The 18,720-nt window shown below is 47.1% G+C and overlaps 1 protein-coding gene across 3 annotated transcripts in view; it reads right to left on the bottom strand.

The window, feature by feature from the left end:
* Window positions 1-18,720, bottom strand: part of ETS1 (ETS proto-oncogene 1, transcription factor) — a 138,648-nt gene that overhangs the window by 53,074 nt on the left and 66,854 nt on the right. Inside the window, exon 1 of one of the 3 annotated variants that reach the window (XM_020879228.2) lies at window positions 18,316-18,689. The exons of 1 other annotated variant lie outside the window; for it this stretch is intronic. In XM_020879228.2, coding sequence (XP_020734887.1) covers window positions 18,316-18,397 — 82 coding nt within the window. In that variant the 5' untranslated portion in view covers window positions 18,398-18,689. Of the gene's footprint in view, window positions 1-13,491; window positions 13,607-18,315; window positions 18,690-18,720 lie in introns of those variants that run through there. One more of the 3 variants, XM_070457377.1, reaches the window with a different exon arrangement.

Below are 18,720 nucleotides of genomic sequence, written 5' to 3' on the forward strand. Positions count from 1 at the left end.
GAACCACAAGGTAAACTCCTTCTTCTCCAAGGGCCCTGCTGAATCATCCCAGTGTCATTCAAGAGAACCACGTGGGAGCCACGTGGCAGGAACAGGAAGAAGGCAGAGGAGTGCCTGTTCCCACCCCAAAGAGGCTGATATCAGAGAAGAGGCAGAACTTCCCACCCATAGTGTAACTGGCAAGCGTGTGAGACAGCCCTTCTTTGGACCTATCACAGTCTTCCAAGACGCCTGCTAAAGCCACCAAAACACACACCAGCTAAATGCACCCCAAACCAATGTGAAAGCCTAGCGTGGAGCATCTAGAATTCACAGCATCAGGCTTTATGATGTTCAACCACTCATGAAATAATGGCCCCGGTCAGCTCAGGAAATCCAAATGTCCGTCCTTAATGAGGAATCAGAAATCTTGTTGCTTTAAGGGGTTTAGGGACTAATCTCAGCGTCCCAGCTCAGGTTTCCCGAGCTGCTAAGAAGGTACTTAGGGCCCTGAGAGAGAGCTTCAAGCAATCTGGGTCCTCTCCCTAAACCACCAGGTTCCCTGCTAAACCCAGCAGCTCAGGCTGCTCCCAGGTCTATTTATTCCTGATCTAGAATTTCAGCCCTGAGATCTATCCTGCTTTGGCCTTCTCCACAGCCTCGGGCAGGAACAGGCACCCCGTGCACCCTACTGGCGGGTTCACACTTTTCCTCGCCTCTGTTTCCTCTCTGTTACCCTCCCTGTGGTTACCTGATGCTCACAGCTCATCCAGGAACAAAAGGGGGCAAGAGGAATTCACAGAATTTGCTATAAAGCTTTAACAAGCCCTTGGAGGGATGTTCCCCCTTCCAGGGAACTCAACATAATTATAAGATGAATGAAAGGAAGCGGTCGTAGGCATCAGGGGCGGGTGAGTACAGACACTGGTCAGGAGACCCGTAAGACCCAGTTCCCAGAACACGCTGGGTTAGAGGGGGCTTCCGACATCACCCAGTTCAACCCCTGACTGTTAGGGATGGGCAAACAAAGCTCAGGAAGGTGACATGGTCATGTGGTTACTAACACTAGACCTCCTGGCTCCCTGGCCAGTATTCTCCATCCTCTGTACCACTCTGTTCCCTTTTCACAGTGGATTGGGAGGGAGACAGCCTCTCTCCTCTTTGCTGCTAACAAGCCCTGGTCATCATTCTCAACAAACTTTGCTCCTTCCCAGGTTCACACTGACCACAGAGGAACAAGCCACCCAAAGGTCTAATAGACGTGACTTGGGATATAACTGGCCCATGATGGGATCGGCTCCTCCTCCATGCTATGTTTTCAACCACAATGATCAGAATCCCCTGGAGAAGATCTCCCTTCTAGCAGGGATGTTAGCTGAATCCCCAGCATCACAAAGCAAGAATCTCCAACACCCAGCTTCAGCTACACCAAACCTCTATGCACAACGGTTCTAAAATTTGAGGTCCTATTCCTATCGATCCAGAAAGAGTGATGGTGGCAGTTAACTTCAGTGATCCAGGGACCTCCCTCTAAAAAGCACTGAATGAAGAGATCACCACTGGGTCCATTCCAGCCCCAGTGGTACAGGAAGGAAGGCATGGTGACAGCGTTGAGACGTTACAACCAATCCCCACTGAAAAGGCAGAGCATAAACATCAGGGGCGTTAAGCCTGAACATCGAACCTGATGCATCTAATTAACTAGGCCACAGGTCTAACTCAAAAAGGCCAGGACCCGGAGCGATACAAGCAGGCCGCTTTCTAACGACAAATGCACTCAGAGCGCAGAGAGCTAAGGGTTGTGCTGTGGTCTCTTGTAACCTCCACATTTTTTTTTCTCTCCTTTTAGAATGAGGCTCCAAATACCCAGCCCGGGGCATTCTGACAGCCCCTCAGTGGCCCTGGAGTCTCGCCCACGTCTCCTGGCCCGGAGCAGACAACCTCTGAGGCCTGTCTCAGGGGCAAACTCAAGAGGTTGAAAAGTTGCCAGGCAAACCTCCATCTCCAGATCGATGGGACCGATAGGCCAATGGGTGGAGAGCGGAGGAGCCAGGATCAATGCGAAGGGGAGGGAGCAGAAGCCGCTCTCCATCCGAGGCCTCAGGTGGGAAAGACAGAGATGGGCGTGGGATGAGGGATGCGCAGCCTTCATCCGCTCCTGGCAAGTGGCTCGGCCACATCAGGAAGCCATTAGGAAACTGCAGCCACCACAGCCCCAAGTCGGACGACGGAACAGCCCTGCTGCTAGTGAAAGGGCTCACTATCTGCCCAGAGAGACACCAGTTCCCTGCCCGGCGGAGCCACGGCCAGCGAGCCCCCAGCTCTCCAAGGCGTGTGGCTGCGTGCTCGCTCACAGCATCAGGGAAGAACAGCAGGGGCTCTCAACAGGAGACACGGGTCCACGTCCCCCTGGGCCCTGCTGGATGGTCTGACCAGCACACCTTTAATCCAAAAGAATCACTGACAGCTGATGGGCGTGGGGCTTCTATCGGGGTGATGAAAATGTACCAGAGTCAGTGATCAGTGATGGCTGCACAACTCTGTGAATGGACTAAACCCCCCTGAACTGTATACTTGCACATGGAGAACTTTATATTAAGCGAATTATATCTCAATTTAAAAAACAGTATTTTTTTTTTCAAAGAGCTAACAATCCGCCTGCTATGAGCCAAGCAGTGGGAATAAGTCAATGATGGGGAGACGGGGACCCTACCCCAGGAGCTTTCCTCTATCTAATGAGATAAACCAATCCCACAGAAGCACACGGACAGCACTCCACACCTACTGCCCAGGACAAGCTGTGGGGATGACAGAGGCCGAGTAACAGGCTGGGGTCCAGAAGCACTGGGGCAGGGGTGCTGACGTCCCAGCGTAGGCGGTGAGGAAGGAGAGGGGGCCGAGGTGTCAAGGGCAACGCCGAGGCCAGGGGGATGGCGTCCGTGAGAGGGACGAGACATGGATGTGACTTCAGCCCCAGGAAAGCCTCAGGAGACGGCAGACAGGGGAGACACTCGGGAGGCGGACGCCTGGGGTCTACAACTCCTGGGAGCGTTTACACGGGGACCAAGAGGGAGGCCACGGACTCCAGGAGACAAGCAGAGATCTCCCCAGGTTCTCCTCACCCCACGCTGTCTCCAGAAGAGGCTGCCTGCGTGCTCATTGAAGGTGACAGGAGCATCTGTGCGTTTTCAGAAGAAGGAAGTCTCCATCAGACCTGGCTCTTTCTGGAGGTTTTTCTCCCAACCCCGGGAAGGGTAGGGGGGGTGAGAAAAGGAAGGGTAGACAGAAAAGGCTTCAGGCAAACAAACACGGGACCAGGCTCCCGAACAAGAAAGATGCAGTCACAACACTTGTGACCAAAAGGGACCTTTTGGAAAATTCTTTTTCCAGGAGGGATCTTGAGTTTGGGCCCCTGGAATGCCCTAGAGCAATTCTGATTGGTTCCCTGGACCCTGACTCAGATTGCGCACCCACTCTGCCCCACCCTCGGCTCCACCCTCGGATGAGTAAATAAACTGACCCAGGACTGGAGGGAGGGAGCCAGGAGGGGAGGCAGGAGCAGCCTGGGAATCCCGGGAAAGCAAGCTCTGACTCTGGTGCAGGGGACAGACAGATGAGAAGTCCAGTCTGCTCCAGAGACTGGTGCGGTGGCGGAATTCAAGAAATAATTCTCCGAGTCTTACACACCACTCCAGTTGGATCCAGCCCTGCCCTGGCAGCCTGCTCCTTGCTGCTTTATAATATACTGAATTAGTCACTGGCTTAGCAAGCACATTTAAACACACTGCAGCCCAGCTGTTTAAAGACACAGGATTCCTCTTCCAGCTGCCAGATTCTGGCTGTAAATCAACCATGACAATTGGCAACAGGCAGACTCCAGAGGTGCAGGGTACTGAAGGCATCTTCAGGGGCAAAGCACTTAAGTGGAAAAGTCGGCTAGTGCTGGCAGAGGGGTGAGGTCTGCTGAGCATTTGCTGGGGGACAGTCAGGACATGGGGTGTGGTGAAGAAAGCACAGCCGGTGGGCTTTTTTCTGATCTAATGCTTATTAGCTTTAAGAGGCTGCCAAGTGGATTCACTGACCTGGCCCTTCCCAGTGGCAGGCTCACCCCTGGAGGGCAGCCTGGAGGAGGCAGCTCTACTCTGGGCCGCCTACACTGACAGGTTTGTAGAGGTTTCCTCCCAAACCTCACATACTGAGGTCACTCCCAAGAAAGAGGAGGAGGACCATTAAAATAATTCAACATCCTGATAACGACAATTCCAAGAACCAGCCCTTACTGACCTGGCCAGGGCCTGAACATGCTGCCTGAGAGCTGGACCCGTGAGACCTGAGGCCTGGCTCAAGTTTGGTTAAGTCTGCGTGAGAGAAAGAAAACACTGCCAGCAGCCACAGGGACTGCTCTGGCCCCCTCGGTTATGGGGGTGTCGAGTGGAAAATTTTCTGTAACCAGATTCACAGTCCTGACAACCACCGAAGTAACCACAGTCCTGACAACCACCAGAGCAACGACAGCACTGTCAGCAAAGAACATCTGTGCGGACACAGCAGCCTGAGAGGCAGAGGATAACAACGCCGTTCACGAGACCCTGTGTCAGCCGACAGGTGTCCTACAGGAGCTCTCTCAAGCCTGTACAAGAGCCCTGAAAGCTCCTTAGGGTGACCCCCTTCGTAAGGTTTATAATAAAAGGAAGGCTCCGGGAAGTGAAATACTTTGCCTCAGTGCACATTAGCAAGCAGAAAATTCAAGCACAGGGCTGGAAAATTCAAGCACTGGGCTGTCTCACCTCCAAACCCTGCTCTTTCCAGGGGCTGCAGGGACAGACCACATCACAACCAACATCATGAGTGAGAGGCTGTGGGATTCACGGATGAAGACGACTTTTGGTGGAGCCATCCATCGATAGGTCCCTCCCCTGCAACGATCAGGTCTCCTCTACCAAATGAGAAGAAAATGCATCTGTATCTTAAGATGATGCTAAGAAACCTTTGGCATAAACCGACCATCTGATGAATATAAGAACCAGACACCCATGACTAAAAGGGCGGACTGCATGTAGACTCCGTTAGGACAGGAATTTGAAGAAGATTCTCAAATAGATTCATGAGGTTGTTTGTGTGGGAAGGGTCTCCTATATATCGTGCACCATCTTTTGGAAATTCAAACACTAATTCCTTGAAACCAGTTTGCCCATAAAAACACTGATAGTCTTTTCTTACAAAGCAAGTGGTTGGGGACCCGGGATACTGGACTTACCCTTGGTCTCCCCTTGCCGTCTGCTGTCAATGCCTGTGAGCAACGCAGGCTTGACCCGACCCTATGAAGCCAGAAACAAGTTGCCAGGATCCCATCTCATCTAAAACATGAAACTGCTGTTTTGTTCATCCAGCGCTGCAAACCCTTTAGAGACACTGCAGCCAGCCTGGACTTTTCACAATTCTCCTATCAGCCCATCCATCACAGGTGAGGGCATGCAAAAGCCACAAGATTCCCCTAAGAGAGGCCTTCAGAAATCCAGAAATAAAGAGATACTTTATTTTTTTTTTTAAATCTCCAACTGAATCAGAGGTGAACGCTAGGTCCATCATGTAGACACTGATTCATTCCAGGCGTGTGTTTATTTTTCTATAAACACTGCTGTTGCATCAAGTGCACTCAAGAGTTAGATGTGTGCCTCTGAATATCCGTTACCTAGAGGATTCTCAAGCACAGGGTCGGTGGCAGGGAGGCTATCATTATTCCTTGGTTTCCCAATCTGGAAAATGGAGGCCGATGCCCCATCTCTCCTTATACAAGTTCAGTAAATTTAGGTACCCATGTTTCATTTGTCCACTTTTGAAAATGCACATGGAAGTGATGGGCACTTTGTTTTTTTGGCTTCCTCTCTATTTCACAGCCCAAGGGTCTATATTTATAGATAGATTGGATGTTTTCTTCCTTAGCCTGAGCTTAATGAGAAGCCCAAAAGAGCACCCGGCTGAGAAGGATGCGTCAAGAATCAAAGCCTCTGATGAGAATGTTAGGAAATTTTCTCTCCAAACAGATTCTAAGTTGGTAGATCTTTGTAATTAGGAAGATCTAAGTTTAAATGTATGACTTGAAAGTTCTATGGGCCTGGGGAAATTATGACAGCCTTTCTGGAGCTCCATTTCTTACCTGCATTAGGGAGGTTAAACCACCAGTCTTGGTACAAACTCTTATGTATAAAACAAGGGACGAGGAGATACTGCACACAGGGCACATAGCCCACATTTCATAATCATTATCAATGACCTCCGACCCTGAAAAATTACGAATCACTATGCGGTACACCCATAACTCACATAATATTGTATATCAACCATACCTCAATAAAAACAATTTTTAAGAAAAATTAAAAAAAAATAAAATACCAACTTCTCAGGGTTATTTAAAGAATGCAGCTATCTGTGCAAACATTTTGCAAGTGCCTGGCACATAGTAGGTACGGCAGAACTGTTAGTTTCACTTCTCTCGTGCCCCCAAACTGAGGTGCAGATACATACAGAGACCAAAAACAAGCATCTGGCAGCACGTTTGGTTCCCATTAGAAGGCAAGGCAGGTGTAAGATTGACCTCGTGATCTGATGTGAAATCAAGGATGCATTTCCTGTACACACACACAATTCACCCTCACAGAGTTCCTAGGTATTCAGCATGGCCACGCTGTATCAACTCTTCTAGTGATTTAATAATGTTCTTCACATCACCCATGCCTCCAGAGTCTGCAAAGGTTAGCTCATTAATGCTCCCAGTCTTTCCAAGCAAAGGCAGCTTGCTCCCCAGGAACGCCCTGCTTCTTCCAGGGAATGCGGAGCTGATAGCTAACTAACACAGACAGGAGGCTCAACCCGGCAGCTCAGAGCAAATCAGGTGTCCTGACTCTCATGCCAGGCAGTAAAAGGTAAAAGGGGATAAGCCCCTATCTGGGTACACCTGTCTGGCTCTCAGCACAGAAAATGCTCAACCAGGAAAAGGGATGACCGAGGATTCCATAAGTCTAACCAAAATGACTCAAAAGTGGAGGCCTGCACCCCATCTGGAAGAGGTGACACCCTTGGCAATCACACGAACATTTGCTTTGCAAGACTAAATCTTCCTGATAAGACTGAAGTTAGCACCCAAGTTCAAAAATGCCAAATAACCCTATTGTTTCCATTTTTGCTACAATCAGGTATGCCAGGCTCTATACCCATCACCTGCTCCTCTTCTCTGAGAATCCAGACCCTGCCCCACCCCCTGGCCAGGACACTGCTGGCCATTTAGGATTAAACTCACTCCCAAGGAAACAGCAACATGCCAAGGAGCTATTTCCCCTGCGTAATATCTGGTCTTGGAATGCTCTGGCTTCCAGAATGACCAAAACAAGGAAGGGGAGTTCATTTATTTTTATTGCTAAGGAACAACACTGTTTTAAGGGGACAATCTAATATAACTTCAGTCAACTCCAAGTGTATATATGCCTAGTGCCAGAACAAATGACCCTGTCCCAAGTGGAAACTAATAGGGAAGAAAATCAAAAATGTAAATCTTGTACGTCTCTTTGGCAGAGTTCTTTCCCATAGCACACAGTAGGAGAGGCAAAGTGTTATTTTTTATCTTGAAGTGATCCTCTGGCTACCTGAAATTCCTGCTCATCATTAAAATGGACCTCATTTGCTTTAAACTGAGCCTTAGAAGACCAAAGCAATGGTGCTTATGTCTCAACCTAGCAAAACAGAGGTTGGACAGGAATTCTTTCCCAAACTCCTTAGATTAAAAAAAAATAATAAACTATATTTCTCAAAGTCCAAGGTTCAGCCTGCCCCTAGAGGAGAACTTCACATTTGTCTAGAAGTCTGTGGGGTAACTCACCTTTTTTTTAAATTTCTTGAGAAAGAACTAACTAATCTACCATCCTACTTAAAGTCTGTCCAGTGTTTGCATCATGGAAAGCTGGGCATATTTTCCAGATCCCATGTCATAGTAACCTGTGCCACCTACTCAAAGCTCAGTAATTAGCCGACTGTGGACAGGCGACCCACTAAGCATATAGAAAATATGCGGTGAAATTTCTCTAGCAAAAGAGCCGAGAATGTTCTGTTAACATTTCTATCTCAAGCTAATCTTCAGCAGCCGTAGCAGTAATGTGAATGTTATTATAACATGTCCTCATCAATTCAAGAAAAGATTTAAAATGCGTATGGCCAAATGGGAAAGTCAAGGGGTTTGGAGAACCCCAGCTTCTGGTTCTAACTGTGCCCCTTACTCACCAAGTCACCTTGGGAAAGAAACCTACCATCACAAATGGGCATCAGTTTCCCCACTTGCAACACAATGGTAACTCCAGGGATGACTTGAACCTCTACGAGGTGGAAGTCACGTGTCAAACTCCAGAATGCTATGGGATCAGGACCAAGAAAGAAGTGAAATAGTAAACAATATGCACAAACAGACCTTAGTATCTCCCCAAAGTAAACAAACACCCAAATATTTTTGAGAAGGGTGAGCTTTGGCATGAACTCCAGCTGGGCTTAAATCTAAACTCCACTCACCCGCTGTGTGGCTGTGGGCACATTGTTTAGCCTCACAGATGCTTCATCTGGGAGACAGGAATAATACTCAGCTATTAGAGATGACATAAAAGAATGAGATTCTTGGCACATGAGTAAGCTGGCAACAAACAACTAACAGAAAAGAAAAAAAGAAATAGATAAAAACGAGATGAGAGATGCCTACACAAGTACACATAGATCAACTCTGCCCTCTGATCAGTTTTTCCCCCAAACTTGCACGCTGATCTAAGGCCCCTGCTCCTCAAAGAAAAGGGCACCTGGGTGCACCAAAATGCAGCAGTAACATCAAGAACTTGATTTTCAGATAACAGCTGTACACAGGCGCCTCCATGCCTCCACTGCCATTGAAAGGCCAGTGGCCTACGCTCACCACACCCCAGCACATACTCACAGCTTCCTGGACCTGGGGAAACCAGAGCAGCTGGGATCCCCAGGCAGTCAGCCCTGTAGGAAGGCCAGACCCCCAACCCCTGAGCGCCCAGCAGCCAGGGACCGGGCCCCTCCCTGGGTACAAACAGGAGACTGGGACCTCACCGGGGTGGCTTTGAGCAGAAGGCGTTCCTGCTGCAGGAGGGGACTGTTTACGCCCAGAGTAGTGCCCTGAGAAGGGCAGCTGAGATAAAGCAGCTCTGGCTCAGCTCCCAGGATGCAGCAGGGACCATGGACCCCCAGACTATATCACCTTCCTTGGGAGCAGACCCCACCCCCATCCCACCCCGGCCAGACTGGAGCTGCTTCCCGCTGTAGCGGTAGCAAAGGCTGATGGAAATAGGAAGCTGTTTCATGGATGGGGATCAAGAGGGTGATGTGATGCCTGGTCCAGCATCACCCCAGAGACATGCGTTTCTCCAACTGTAAGCAAGGCCTGGGACAACCCCCAATGCCTCTCTCGGTGAACGGTAATCCTCGCAGATGTACTCAAAATCATTTCAAGGATAGAACTGCAATTAACAGAATCTGGGGATCCAGAGAAAAATATCTCCGTTTTTGCTCACCTCTTGAATGACATTTCATGCTCTCTCACAGCCTGAGTTATTTCAAATGTTATTTAGGGTCATAAACTATCTGTGTTAACAGAAACCTAACAGGTCGTCTTCTCCAGTGAGTTTTATTTCACCAATGAAGAGTCTGAGGTCCAGAGAAAGGAAATTACTTGCTCAAGGCCACATAGACAAATGGTTGCAAAACCATGGCTAGAATCCAGGCTTCCTGGCTCTCCAGGCAGTGATGGGTCCCCCAGAGTGGACATGTGACTTAGTTAGAACACAAAATGTAATCCTAGGAGGCTGAGAGGTTTCCCTTTATCATTCATAAATCCTCATTGCATTCCAGGCATTTAATTAGCATTTTAATGAAATAAGATAACCAACGCATAATGTATAAAACCAAAAACAAGAAAAACCCCTAGGCAGGGAACCGCAAATAGATAGGAGAAAGAAAATTAATACTAGATGTATGAAGTCAATACATGGAAACTTTCCCACAGAAAATTCCCTGTAGTGGATTTTCTGAAAGGTATTTGAACATAAGACTCAATCGCACACTCTCATGAATAATCATAGTGATTATCTGAGTACAAAACTGTAACTGCACAAAAATATCTTTAACTGAGAGCATGTATAATATCAGCACACAGTAGGAGTTTCTAAATACACACTTCAAAAACCATGTATCTACAAACACTCACCAGGGTTAGGAACCCTTGGCCTGACCTAGATTCTTATTTTCCATTTGTACCTTGAAAATATGTACCTGATTGATTCTGTCATCTTCTCTGAGGTTTAACGCTTATTCTGATAAACTGATATAGAGGTTTTAGCAACTAACAGTATGAGTGGGAGGTAAACTAATGCTACCCTCCCCCCCAAAAAAAGACAACAGCTCTCTCATAAGCCTTTTTAATAACACTGCTCTTTTCTTAAAAGCTCCCTATTTTCAAAGGCAAAATTCATCCTGAGATGCAAAAGGCTCTCACGCGGCTCCTGGCCTGACAATTCTGTCTCTCTTCTCTTTCTACAATCAAGGTATTTTTCTTCGTATTTATGTAAGCCTTTCTTTCGCTCCAAACTTACAGCATTCTCCCCATGCTATTCTATTTAAAATAATCCTCTCCATGTTTTTAGCACCTCTTTCAAATGCTTTTGAAATACCCATGTTCTCCCTGAAGCTGACCCAGGAAATTATTCTAGCCTAGAAGTATTGGAAGAAAGCACCCAACAGACAGAAAATATAAACAATCATTGACCCCCATGTACTTCTGCAAGTTCAAGTAATGGTCCTCCTTCACTATTGGCCATGAAAGCACCTGGAGCACAGTGACTATTCCATCTGGGCTGCCCTGACCTGTGCAGGATGTAAAGTGCTCAGAAAAGACGGCACAGACAGAGTGGAAACAGCAGATCCGAGACTACCCACCCAGCCACTTGGGTTGGAATTCCTACCCAAGCACCATGTTTGGTCCATATGGGGGTTTTCCCAAAAGTCTATAAAATATCACTAAAATTTCTTTTTTGCTATTTCCTTTCATTCTTTCATTTCGCCTTCCATAATTTCTTACTCTTTTCTCCCTCACCTCTCTTCATTCGCTTCTTTTTTTTAGAGAAAAGAGATACTCCAGAAAAATGCACCAATTCCCTTCCTCCCATCCTAAAAAATGAAGGGGTTGTATTTTTACCCTTTGTTTTTACCCCTGTTAATGGTACCAAAAAAAAAAACCTCTTTTTTTTTTTTTTTTTGCCCCTTTTGATCCCAATGTAAAACTTCTCATCTTGGATGAATATTACACAAAAAAAGTTATCGTCTTCACATGTGTAATGAAATGAACTCAAAAGTTCATTTTCACACACACACACCCTACATGCTTAGAGCTTACAGTTTCTCCGCAGAACCTTGCAAAGCAGAAATCAACAGCTCAGCATAGCTCCCCAAAGCTACCAAGAGGTTTCAAATGCTTAGAGCGAACTTGTTTGAGGTTGATTTTTTAGTTGTTTCCCAGGCGCTGAGAAATATTCTATTATGTGTCAAAAACACGTTTAAAAATATAACTCACGGTTGGGGGAAACCACACAGAGCTTGAATTCTGAATCTTGTTCTTTTAGCTTACTCTGGATGGCCTAAAACCCTAAAATTAGCAACTTAGAGCAGATATCATAAAAATACTATTGTCCAAAATCAGTGTCTATGTGTATTCACCCAGTTTCCGGGGAGAGTCCTACTCTATGTTTACCTTTCATTCTGGTATAATCATCAAGAGCACCCTTATACTCTCAAGAGTGTCCCAGTTTGGATGGTAAATTTTAAGCACACACCATCAAGACCTGAAGTCCAATAGCCTATACCTTTCCAATGCTGCACTGGTCTTGAAGCACCGTCTGGGCCAGTATCTTACAGTTCTCAGAGACAGAATGAAACGCTACAGAAAAAGGACAATGGAGACCAGCTGATGGGCAGCTGGAAGCCACCTGTCCAGTGCCTAGTGACAAGCCTGGTCGCAAGCAGCAGAAACTGGAAAGAACTTAGGGACTATGAAGAACCTGGCCAAATAATCAATAAACACTTATGGCTCAAACAGCAATATTTTGAGTGTTTCTGTAAGCATGGCTCCCTGCCAATGAAATTGGATCTGCTGTAACCTACCCTACAGGCCAATTTCTTTCTGTATCTGCATGGAGACTATAAACTACACAATTAAAAAGAAAACAGTAACACAGATAGGCATAGGGCTTCAGAGAAGTGGCCAAGTAGAAATAGCCTGTTCCTGCAACTTGAAAAACATGTACTAATGTTCTGGAAAAAGATCTCTTCAACCCAACTCCAGCAAAATGGAGCTGCAGATACATGACAAAGAAGCATGATAGACTGGGGGATTATCTTGACATTCCGAACCCTGAGTTAAGGAGAGCTTAACAGCTGTAAGTAAAAAAACCAAGAATGCTGAGAGTTGTTTTAGTCGCAAAGTCAAGTCTGACTCATGGCAACCCCATGAACTGAGAAGAGCTCGCCAGGCTCTTCTGTCCATGGGATTCTCCAGGCAAGAATACTAGAGGAGGCTGCCATTTCCTTCTCCAGGGCATCTTCCTGGATCAGGGACTGAACCTGCTTCTCCCGCATTGGCAGGCGGATTCTTTACTGCTGAGCCACCAGGGAAGCCCAGAATGCTGTGAATAGGGTGATAAATCCCATCAGAGATTCCGTCTGAGCAGGGGAATCAATGTTTCATTCTATAGCAGCCAGATAAAAACATGGGGACAAACTGCTCTCTATGATAACTGTGGGGGCCCAGGGGTATTGTATGGAGAAAATGCTCCCCATAAGGCAGTGATAGAGGAACCGAGACCTCACCCATGGACAAGCTGCCAGGGCATCTGTTGGCTTCCCTCTGAGCTGTAGGCTGAGTAGGGTGAGCAGGTCTCACATAGCATCCTGTGGCTCAACTTCCCTCGTACCAGAATACACCCAAGATTAAAGGTAAAAGGGGAGAGGGTGGCAGAGAATGAGATGGCTACATAGCATCATCCACTCGATGGACAGGAGTCTGAGCAAACTCTGGGAGACAGTGGTAGACAGGGAAGCCCGGTATGCTGCAATCCTTGGGGTTGCAAAGAGTCAGACACAACTTAGCGACTGAACAACAACAAAAACAACACGTCCTGACCCATGACATGGGCGTGAAAACTCTACACTTAGGCAGAAAAAAAAGTAAAATGTATTTGCTGTACAGACAAAAAACGCAGGTACCTCTGGCCTCCTTACAAGAAGAAAAATTAAATTACATCTGTACTAAGAAAACAAGCTAGTTACTGATCTATGTCTCTCGTCACCCTGTTTGTGAGTGAGATCCAAGCAGAGCAGCGTCCGTGATGAAAGAGGTAAAACAGGCCAAATGGGGAAGCTCCGGGAAGGATGCAACCTTGGAAGTAAACACAATCCCGTCCTCACCTGTGAGAAAAGGAACTCCGTCTGGAAGGCACTGGAAAAACAAGAAGCCTGGTTCTCTGCTTGGTGATCTCAGGCAAGCATTACTAGAATCTTTACGCATCTTCTTAAAGCAACACACCTAGACTGCTGACCCTGGAGGGAGTTCAAGGGACAGACAGGCCCTTGCCCAGTAGAGTCGTGCAGAGTGACAGGGGACCGTTGGCCCCCTGAACCCCCAAAGCACCGACCCCGCCCCCCTAGAGCCACCTCTTTTAATTCCCTGGCTTTCTGTGAATAACATGGTGTTTTACGTAAGGTATAAAATGCTCCGCAAGGCTCATCGACTTGTTAATTTCTAACCTTGAGCCTTGAGGAAATTATGCATATCTTGGAATATCCTCCTCCACATCTAAACAAGGGATATGATAATACATCCCCTACTCTGGAGTCAGGGTATGACGTGGGAAAGAGCCTGGTTCAAAACACAGGTTCAATACATGTTTCAGAAATACCCCTGCAACTTGGGAATGACAGGAATCTACCTTCATTGTGAACTCAGGGAATGCCACCACAGCCCTGGGTGATTCAGTCTGCAAACCAGCGACGACTGTAATTACACTGTCGCTGTCGCCGTCGCAGAGTTAGCTGTGCTCTTTGCAATAGGGAGCCTGGCTTTCCTGAAAAATACTGACCTACGCTAACCAGCTCTCGGTTCTGCATAGAGTATGATGGAGCCCAGAGCAAGCCAAGCTCTGGTAGGGTAGATCTCGGGCTGGTCTGTCTCCTAGGAGGAGGTGATCCCCCTACAGGGTGGTCTGGTCTCTTTAAGAAAGAAAAAAAAGTTACAGAGACAAAAAAAAAAAAAAAAAAACAACAGCAATACAAACCAACCAAAAATGCCAGGAATGCAAGCTCTGCCAACCAAATAAATAAATAAGATGTGAGATACTTTATAATAACTGGACGTGATGCTTTTCTCAACCCTGCATAACTGAAAATCTGTGCATTTCCATCAACCCTGCAAATGTGCTCTGGCCTCCACTCCCAGGCAGCACTGACAACCTCCATCACCCACAGTAACTGACTGAGTCCCTGAGCCCGTAATGACAACCAAGCCCCAGAGACGCCCTGACCCTCTGGGCGTCACCTGGTTCACTGAGTTTGCTGTCGGGGGCACAGAATAGACTGTGAGATCTCAGGGAGGCAGGTGAAACGGTCCTCTCTAACTTCACTCTTCTTTCCCTCTCAAGTAAGAGATTAGGAGAGGTGCGTAAGACGGCTGTAGCCCCTATAAAACACTTCAAGCTACCCACCCCCCACCCAATTCTACAGTCACCCAGGTCATTTTGTGCTGTTATTACAGATCAGCACTGTTTTAGGATATGCATACAGTAACAGATTTATTTCTACGAACGGTGATCATACTCATTTGACAGATGCAGGAGCTGGAACATGGAGAGATTTGTTCAAAGTCACAAAACTAGTAAGTGGTACAACTGAGATTCAAAATCAGACAGGCTGGCTCCAGAGACCCTGCTCTGAAAGGAGAATGGTCTGTGGGGGTCTGGAAACACCGTGAAAGAGTGATCCTGAGAGCGCGGCAGCTCTGCGCTTTTTGTCTGCATAGTTGAAGTTACAGAGACTGACCGAAGGTGCTGGGAGAAGACGGAGCTTCTTCCAGTCTCCTAAGGCAATACAGGTCAGAGGGATGGACAACCTTTTCTGGGCGCTGGGAGAAGACGGAGCTTCTTCCTGTCTCCTAAGGCAATACAGGTCAGAGGGATGGACTGCCTTTTCTAGGGTACAAAGGGGGCTGATGCTTTCAATCTTGTAAAATATCAAACATTCAGAATTAGAATTCCTGCTCTTCTCTGAGCATTACTGCTCACCTCACTAAGAAGGTGAAGTGGGGAAGGAGAGAAAAAATTAAGCGGCTGGGATGTATTTGCTTTGGCACCCAGCCTCCACCCCTTCTCAGCAAACTCCACACCAGGAGGGAACTCCACGGACGGATACTCTGTGGTCGGGTTTGTTTTAACCCATTTAAGCTCCGAGAACCTGGCAATCATGTATTACAATCAAAGTGATATATGCAACTTTACACTTACAAGGGAAGTTCAACACCAATGTTATTTCCAAGTATATGTTCATTTGGCCTTAAAAGCTGTCAAAACTCCTATGAGGCCTCAATCCAGAATAAAAGTGAATAAAAGTACTTGGTCAGACCCTAGCCACTGAGACTGGCAAATAACCCTGGGCGCCTGCTGGGGCACTCCTGCCTCTCTCCAGCTCTCATACATTGAGTGGGGTGGGGAGGGGGAAGATAGCTGGTATAATTAATGAAACAAGTTAAGTTTCCCCAAATAGTTGTCTCCACACGTAATAAACTAAACAAGCCAAAGAGTCATTCTGACAAACATTTAAGTCACAGCTGCAGACACAAAGCCATGCTATGAGAAGTTAACTTTTAAAATGTCCTGTATGGTCTCACAGGCAAAGCAAATCCCCACTTTGCCAGTGAGTGTCTTTTCCCACCAACAAAAGCCGGCAGCCCAGCCAATGCTTCCTGCACCCCCTGCACCGGCAAGTTCAGGTATCAACTGAAGTTTCTCTGCCAAGCTTTACAGAGGCAACTTGCAGGCAACCGTACACTGAGAAGGTAGATACGGGGATACATTTTACTTGAGCTGCTGGCTCACCAGACATTCTTAGGTAAGTAACTTACCTTCTCTGTGCCTCTATTTCTCTTTCTGAGGTATGGGTATAATAGCCACATATATGCTACTAACCCTCCAGAAAAGCAAACGAACTCAAATTTAGATATTATATTTGCTCTGTATTTTTAAGATTCTCTATTTAGTTTTCCCAAGATAGCACCAGAAATCAAATCTCATTACAATGAATGGAGGAAGACTTCCCAATTTCTTTGATCAGCTGAAATTTTGTTGTACTGAAGGCTGTTGACAAAATCAGATCAGAGGCATGTAAACCATTTTTCAAAAGAAGGACACTGTAAATTTGCTTATTATACTTGTGATGACTGCAGCATTAGGCCTCACTGTCCCCATCTTACAGATGAGAAAGCTAAGAATAGTTACTTGCTCAGGATTTATTTTTATAATAACCAACAGAACAGCATCATCTACTTAAAACCTCTAATATTTACTAAAACACTCCCCCAAAATGCTTCCGCTGTTTACTGTGATCTAAAACATGTGTTGCTAGGGGGCCCGTTTTCCTTCCCAGCACACCAAATCCACTGTAGGTTTCTGAACTGACAGATCCACACGCTATTTCCCAGACGACCAAATCTGTCTCTTCCCCATAAACACACATATAAACAAGCCATACTTAAGAAAAGGAGGCATTAGTTGAGATCTATCTTTGCTGGGAACTCTCCTTTCACTTCCTCTATAAATGGTTAGCATCAATTGGGACTAAGAGAATTAATTCTGGCTTCTTTAACACCGCCCCCCCGCCCCCAAGGCCACCATCACACCAGCATCATTTCTAAACTGTAGCTCTCTGTGCCTGAAATGTCTCCGAGGTTCTAGTTCATCTCAGCATCTCTCTGACAACAGTCTTAGTCTTTCTGTACCTTCCAGGGAGCAACCCAGAAACCCTGGACTTGAGTGTTAGGGGGTCTAAGAGAAGTCACTACCCACTGCTGTGTCTTCATTAAGGTCTCTGAAAGCTCTTCAAATGACAAAATCCAAAGTGGCTTGTGTTGAAAGTTTAAAGAGATTAAGAAAGGGTTAAAATATGCAACTAATTACGGTGGAGGCAAAGAAGTGTTAACCAACAGGAGCAGCTGCTGAACTTATTTATTGATCAGATACAACAGAGCTGCCTGTTACTGCGATTAATTATTTTCCAAAAGCATCAGCTTGTCTCTCTACATCTTTCTATATACCTCTACCTCCAAAATCATGACACTCTTAAGGACGGCTGGCAGTTCCTATCCTGAAAGAAAGCATCTTTTCTTTCCACACTGCATTTATTCCAGAAATTCTAGAGTGCCAGAGTTCATTAAACTGCTTAGCACCAAAAACTGTGTCTAAGACAAACTGAAACTTCTTTCCTATACCTTTCTTCTGCAAATCTAAGAGCTGGATAACACACCAGCCAAAGACTCAAAGTCACGTTTGGTTTTGGGAGGTTTTTCCCTCTTCTCACAGATCTTAGGTAGCAAGGGACAAATTTATGGCAGATTAGAAAGATGGATGAAGTATAACGTGCATAAACAGAATGGGGATGTTTCCCAGAGGTAAGATGGTCAACTCAGCTCTGCTTCCATCTCCATACCCTCAACCCAAAAAAGAGACACTAGACAGCAAAGGCACATGTGACGGGCGAGCTCAGGAAGGCAAGACATTTGAAGATGTGCTTGCCAGTTAGACATCCTTTGGGCTTTAACTTCCCAGGACCCTCCATCTAGCTCCAACTCTGGGCAATGTCGGCAGGGTCAGGGGATGATGCCCTAGGCAGCAGTGTCCACCCTCACTAACATTAAGAAATAAGGCCAGAGGGTTCCCGCTCATTTGGAAAAATAAAAAAGCAGGAATGGGGGTGCTGGACATTCTAAAAGCTTTTTCCCACCACTCACAAAAACACAGCTGTGAAAATAAATACGACCACCACCCCCCAAACAAGGGTCTCGGGCCACCAACAGTCTAGCTCTTCCTCCTGTCTACCTCTTTCCAGCTGCCACCAGCATCGCCTGCTTAGAAGCTGGGGCAAAAACGCACCACTTGCCTGGAAGAGAAGATCACACGGGGAGAAGTGGAGGGGAGCCAGGCCAGAGGCCGAGGGCTGGGGTGGGGGGCCTCGGCAGTCACCACTCACCCGGGGAGGGGAAAAGCTCCAGATCCACTTTTTCCGTCTTGATGATGGTGAGAGTCGGTTTGAGATCGACGGCCGCCTTCATGGTGCCAGGAGTGGGGAGGGGGGACAGACGGGGCTAGAGCGAGTTTGCTGTTATTCTTGTTTTTCTTTTTAATAGGGATGAGTAACGGGGGAAAGGGGACGGGGGGAATCGGACCTTCTTCTTTAAAATCTCAAATTTCCGCTGACTTTGCCCCGCGCCCAGAAGGTGAGCGCCCGGAACTCTCTCCGGGGTAGTTGGCACTTTGCGGGAAAGTGCGCGCGCGCCGGGTCCCCGCCTCGCCTGCGCCCCGCCGGCTCCCTCCTCGTCCGCGCCCGGCTCCCTCCTCTCCGCGGGCAGCCGCCTGCGCTCGCCCTCGCCCTAGC

The sequence above is a fragment of the Odocoileus virginianus genome, chromosome 28 (assembly GCF_023699985.2).
Source record: "Odocoileus virginianus isolate 20LAN1187 ecotype Illinois chromosome 28, Ovbor_1.2, whole genome shotgun sequence".
Taxonomy (NCBI): Eukaryota; Metazoa; Chordata; class Mammalia; order Artiodactyla; family Cervidae; genus Odocoileus; species Odocoileus virginianus.